Below are 6,036 nucleotides of genomic sequence, written 5' to 3'. Positions count from 1 at the left end.
AGAAATCATGCTTACCAAATAGAGAAAGAGATGGGTGGCTTACAGGTCTCCCTGTAGTTCTATAAAGCACCTACCAGGTCAGCCCGGTGGGACCTGCCCTGCTCAGGCTACTTCTCTGTTCTTTTGTGGTCATGGCCTGTGGCCTGAGCCTTTGTGAGAAACAAACCTTGCCAGGTTTCACAGTAGGAGAACGGCCGTTCCCTTCGCTAGAGGTGACTTAACTAAGTCATTTTCCTGCCAAGCTGGGACTGAATTATGATCCTCCCAAACTAATACTATTTGTAAAGTCCTCATCTCCGACATAAATCTGTCCTGTGTTGGCATGTTTCACAGTGCTGGCTACCCAGGAGGCACCCGTCTAAGTGGGGTGGTTAGCGGGGTACACTGGAATCTGCTGCAAGCCACTTTGTGCACTGAGGGCTGGAAGAGCTCATACTCCCTGCCCCCATCCCAACACCAAAGGGAATGAAAGAGTGATTAGAGCTATTCAAAGACAGCCTGGAGGCCAGACAGCTTGGAGGCCTCTAATCCAGCACTGGGAGGCCGAGGTACGCAGATGATTTGAGTTCAAGAGTTCGAGACTAGCCTGGGCAACATGGCAAATCTCCTCTCCATCAAAAATACCAAAAATTAGTCGAGTATGGTGGTGTGCACCTGTGGTCCCAGCTACTTGGGAGGCTGAGGCAGGAGGATCACTTGAACCTAGAGGCAGAGGCTGCAGTGAGCCAAGATCGCACCTGGGTGACAGAGTGGGATCCCATCTCAAAAAACCTCCCCAAATCAAAAGACAAAAAACTACCAGGTGGGGTGGGGATGCAGGTCATTCCTGACTCCCAGGGCCTCTCATAATTGAGAACTGATCCAATCCTGGAAAATTCCAACGGGTCGTCTCAATGACAAAAGCACCTGTCACCTGCCCAGTTATGACCACACTGTACCTCTCACAGCAATGCCTGGCCTGGCCAAGCCTGATATGCCTGAGGTGCCATTCTGCCTCTGCTCTCACAGTCCCCACTGCATAGAAAGACCTTTGAGAGCAGCATGGGGCATGTCATCACAATCTATATCAAACAACTCCCACCTGCTATGTTTTTGCCTCTCCTGAGTTATGAGACCAGAACTTTCCCTCTGAACTCCAAGGGCTTCTAAGCTACCTCCTCTACCACCTGTCCTTTAACACACCCAGTTCATCACTTGCCTCCTCTGCACCCAGGAGCTCTGCTGCTGGGCCAGTGTGTTTGCATATTCACCTGTCTTCCCTAAGAACATCCCTCATTCTCACTCTTCTTGTGTAAACCTCAGCCATAAAAGCTAGATTCAAGTTCATCCTCCGCCACGATGCCCTACTTTGAACCATTCTGATTTCCTGCTTCATTTGTTCTCGGTTTACAAAGATGTCTCCTCAAATAGCTCTTAGTTGACTTGCTTGGGCTTGTGATCCTTAATCAGATGACCCATTCACCAAGGCCCTAAAATCTCAGGCAACCCTCCAAAATCTAAGTCAGGACTTCCCATTTAGAATGGAACAGAGGAATCCCGTAGGTATGAAATTTAAGAACTACAAACAAAATCTCCTCAACAAGGTTAGGACCAGGTACGGTGGCTCATGTCTTCCCAGCACTTCGGGAAGCTGAGGTGGGTGGATCACCTGAGGTCAGGAGTTTGAAACCAGCCTGGCCAACATGGCGGAATCCCGTCTCTACTAAAAATACAAAAATTAGCCAGGCATGGTGGCAGGTGCCTGTCATCCCAGCTACTCGGGAGGTTGAGGCAGGAGAATAGTTGGAACCGGGGAGGTGGAGGTTGCAGTGAGCCAAGATCATGCCACTGCACTCCAGCCTGGGCAATAGAATAAGACTTTGTCTTAAAAAAAAAAAAAAAAAAGGCCAGGCACAGTGGCTCACGCCTGTAATCCCAGCACTTTGGGAAGCCAAAGCGGATGAATCACCTGAGGTCAGGAGTTCAAGACCAGCCTGGCCAACATGGTGAAACCACATCTCTACTAAAAATACAAAAAATTAGCTGGGTGTGGTAGCAGACCCCAGCTACTCGGGAGGCTGAGGCAGGAGAATCACTTGAACCTGGGAGGCAGAGGTTGCAGTGCACTGAGTTCACACCACTGCACTCCAACCTGGGCAACAAGAGTGAAACTCCATCTAAAAAAAAAAAAAACAAAAAAAACCCAACAATGGTTAAACACTAAACACAGGGAGGTGAATCAATGAGGGATACATTAACAGAGAGTGGTGGGAAAGGGAAGTAACCCAAGAAAAGAGCAAGGGGAAATGACAGGGTCTTGCTCGGTCGCCCAAGCTGGAGTGCAGTGGTATGAACATGGCTCACTGCAGGCCTGACATCCTGTGCTCAAGCCATCCTATGCCCCAGCCTCCTGAGTAGCTGCAACCACAGACGCGTACCTTCATGCCTGGCTAATTTTTAAATTTTGTAGAGACGGAGTTTCATTTGCTGGTCTTGAACTCCCGGGCTCAAGTGATCTGCCTACCTCGGCCTCACAAATTGTTGGGATTGCAGAAGTGCAACCGTGCCTGGCTTATTATATTTTTTTAAACTTTTTTTTTCTCTGTCCAAATAAAACTGTTTCATTAGTAGGCTGAAGGGAGAATGTGGTGTGTAAATAAAGAATAATTCTCAACTCACGCCTGTAATCTCAGCATTTTGGGAGGTTGAGGTGGGCGGATTACATGAGGTCAGGAGTTCGAGGCCAGCCTGGGCAATATGGAGAAACCCCACTTCCACCAAAAATACAAAAAAATTTAGCCGGGTGTGGTGATGCCTGCCTGTAGTCCCAGCTACTTGGGAGGCTGAGGCAGGAGAATTGTTTGAACCCGAGAAGCGGAGGTTGCAGTGAGCTGAGATCGCACCACTGCACTCCAGCCTGGGTGACAGATGGAGACCCTATCTCAAAAAGAAAAAAAAAAAAAAATTGTCATTGAAGGTACTACTCTCTGAAATCTAAAGCTAGAAAGAACTGATTAAGATGAGTTGCAGCAACAGACTCTTAACCCACACACTATGTGTCTAGGATTTCGGAAGTAAAGGTAAGGCCATGGACTCAACCAAATTCAGGTTTTAGCCAACTCCGCAGCTGTCTGGGTAGACGGGACTTCAATACCTCTACTGGTTAGGTGAAGATGTGGTCAATGATGCGGGAAGAACCTGTGGACCACTTGCTCCGATTCTTCAAGGTATCACCTGACACTTGCAGGCACAGGGTCACTGGCTCACTCCCGGAAGAACAGCCAAAACCTCGTACAGGACTTTTGCCCAGAAAATAATGTCGAAGAAATGGACTCTCCATTTCCATAACCCAGGCCCTGCTGTTCAGAATTTTTACTCACCTGGACAGAAAATAATCTGGAGTTTACCTGTGAACTAGGCGTAAGAAAAAAAATCAACTAAGTAGACTAATAGCTAAGGAAGATTTCTGGGGTAAACTGCCCTCTTCAAGTACTCCAGATGCACATGCCTTTACATAGTTAACAGATTGTTACACGCCATTGAGTCACTAAGGTGCAAGAATCTATGCCAGGCAACTCGAGAATTCTCAAAAGATCGTGAGCAAAACATTTCTCGTCTCCGTCTGACAACGCAGAGACCAGCGTGTCCACACCAGCCCTGCCCCAGGCTCACCTCGGAAGAGGCGACCCCAACCTTCTCGGACTCGTACATGAGGGTCAGGGACCTGCTGGTACTGGCGGCCGTGGCCTCAGCCCTGCGCAGCACCTCCTGCCGCAGGTACTGCTGCCTGTCCGCGGGCTCGTCGGGCTCGTCGGGGAGGTCCCGGGCGTCCCTCCACCGGGCTGGCCGGGCGCCTTCGTCCTCCCCGTCATCGTCGAACGGATTGTAGCTTTTGGGGTAGGCCGACATGGTGCCGGCGCGGCTCACCGTCCAGAAAGGAGAAGAAGCAGCGCCACGACCGCCGTCTAGGGCGTCGCCCCGCCCGCCGACCCTGCAGTGGCAGCGCGAACTCCTTCCGCGCGTTGCGCGCAGGTGGCCCCGCCCTCGGAGCCGACCATCTCGTAGGTCGGCTGGGGGGACCTCCGGCGCGCGCAACCAAGCCTCTGCCCATCCCCTCTCTCCCCTGCAGCGGTGGGCCCGCCCCGCAGCCACGCCCTACATAGTGTCTGCAACTGAGAGGTCACGTGGCGGGAAAGCCGGATGCGGCTGCGCCTGCGCCCTGAGGTTGGGCGCTCGCGGGCCGGGAGCAGGGAGCCGGCGGGCAGCGGCGCGGCGCGTGAGGTGATGGCGGCGGCCGCGGCCCGGGGAGGCGGCTGCTCCGGCTCCGGCTCCGGCTCCGGCTCCAGCGCTTCGCGGGGTTTCTATTTCAACACGGTCCTGTCCCTGGCCCGCTCCCTGGCGGTGCAGAGACCAGCATCCTTGGAGAAGGTAACGTCGGCGGGCTCGGCCGCGGGCTGACAGGAGGAGGGGCTGGGGCGGCAAAGGGGGGAGGCTGGATGAGGGTCTACGGGAGGCCGAGACAGGGATCGCGGGCAGTGTGTGCGGGAGGGGGCGCCTGAGGGTTGGGATCTGGCGGGGGAAGGAGGCTCCAGAGGGAGGGGCTGGTAAAAAGATAAGGGTCGTGGGGGAGGGGTCGGCGGGGCCTTCGCCACAGCTGCAGGTGGGTGGTCGTGGGCGAGGCGGGGAAGTGAGCTGCTGGCCCACCGAGCATCTTGTGACATCGCGGGGGTGAAGGCTGGGTCGCAGGCATCAGTGAGGAGCAGTGGGATGAGCAGAGGACCAGGGGTCAAGACGTGGGGCTCTGCTCCCGATTTCACCTGCTTTTTAATACGAGAGCTTGGGAAGATGCCTTTCTTGTAAAATGGGGATGCTTTTACTTGCTTTACCGGCTTCACCTGATTGTGGTGGCCAGGAGACGAAACACTGCTGAAAGTTATTTCTGACTGTAAACCAATTGCGCAGTGTTATTCTACGAGGCTGGGGGCGTTAGACTGGGTAAAAGATTGTGGGTTGGCAGAAGGGACAGTGTCAGGGAAGGGAGAGTGAACTGTCAGTGGGCAGAGAAGTGAACTCGGGATTGCTTCAGAAGAGAAAGGTGAAGTCGTGACAGAGCAAACCTCACCTTGGGAGAAAGGTGAAAGGCAACTCAGTGATGTGCCTTGAGATCTGGAAAGAGCACAGATTTTAGAGTCAGACTTAAATTTGTTCTCTGCACTGGCACTTAGCGTATCCTCTTGAGCAAATTAGTTTAACTCTTAGGGCCTCTGTATCCTTTCCTGTAAAAAGAGGTTGTTCTTGAGAATTAAATGAGTTCTAGCATAAAGCGTCTTGCACAGGGGTAGGCACACAGTGGGTGAGCAGTAAATGGCAGCTTTATTCACCCACCAGTGTGTGATGAGATTCAGCACAGTGTTTAGCCCTGAAGGGATGGAATTACTTTCCCACTCAACTTTTTGGCAGATAGGAGGAGGATGTTTTCCAACAAGGTTAGAAGACAGTGGTGACTGGAGACCAGCCTGCTGCATTTGGGAGTGGTTTTGTGGCTCTCTGCTGATGAGTGAAGCTGAAAGGCTGTTTTAGGCACTTTTGGCAGAGTGACCTGGTCCTTGGCTTTGTTGGTTCTCAAACCTGATTTTATCACACACCTTCAGAGTGAGGAGGTCCTGGCAGATTGGTGCTAACCTGACTTCTAGCTAAAGAGGGAGTACAATGCAATGGAAAGGACATGAGTTTGGAAAATAGGACCTCTGAATTTAAATCCTGTATCGCTTGCTTGCACTAGTGTGACTCTAGACAGGTCAGTTCCCTTCTCTGATACTTTGCTATCTCCTGTCGAAAACAGGATAGTACTTCACGGGAGTGTTGTGAAGATCAACAAAAAGGCGCATGGGTACCTATGATCACCGTTATCATCAGATAGTCTGACTAATGGAGCATAGTGCTAGTTTTTTTTTTTTTTTTGGAGACAGAGTTTCACTCATGTTACCCAGGCTGGAGTGCAATGGCGCGATCTCGGCTCACTGCAACCTCCGCCTCCTGGGTTCAGGCAATTCTCCT

At 52.0% G+C, this 6,036-nt stretch overlaps 2 protein-coding genes across 2 annotated transcripts in view; one reads left to right on the top strand and one right to left on the bottom strand.

The window, feature by feature from the left end:
* SNAP29 (synaptosome associated protein 29) overlaps positions 1-4,008 on the bottom strand; it is a 27,411-nt gene extending 23,403 nt beyond the window's left edge. Inside the window, exon 1 of the mRNA XM_017518630.2 lies at positions 3,652-4,008. Within this exon, the coding sequence (XP_017374119.1) occupies positions 3,652-3,888 (237 nt within the window). The 5' untranslated portion in view covers positions 3,889-4,008. The remainder of the gene's footprint in view (positions 1-3,651) is intronic.
* A 173-nt stretch (positions 4,009-4,181) lies between these two features.
* PI4KA (phosphatidylinositol 4-kinase alpha) overlaps positions 4,182-6,036 on the top strand; it is a 147,239-nt gene continuing 145,384 nt past the window's right edge. Inside the window, exon 1 of the mRNA XM_017518624.2 lies at positions 4,182-4,407. Within this exon, the coding sequence (XP_017374113.1) occupies positions 4,264-4,407 (144 nt within the window). The 5' untranslated portion in view covers positions 4,182-4,263. The remainder of the gene's footprint in view (positions 4,408-6,036) is intronic.

The sequence above is a fragment of the Cebus imitator genome, unplaced genomic scaffold (assembly GCF_001604975.1).
Source record: "Cebus imitator isolate Cc_AM_T3 unplaced genomic scaffold, Cebus_imitator-1.0 Scaffold690, whole genome shotgun sequence".
NCBI lineage: Eukaryota > Metazoa > Chordata > Mammalia > Primates > Cebidae > Cebus > Cebus imitator.
The sequence above is the reverse complement of the archived record's forward strand: the minus strand, read 5'-3'. Positions and strand labels throughout refer to the sequence as shown.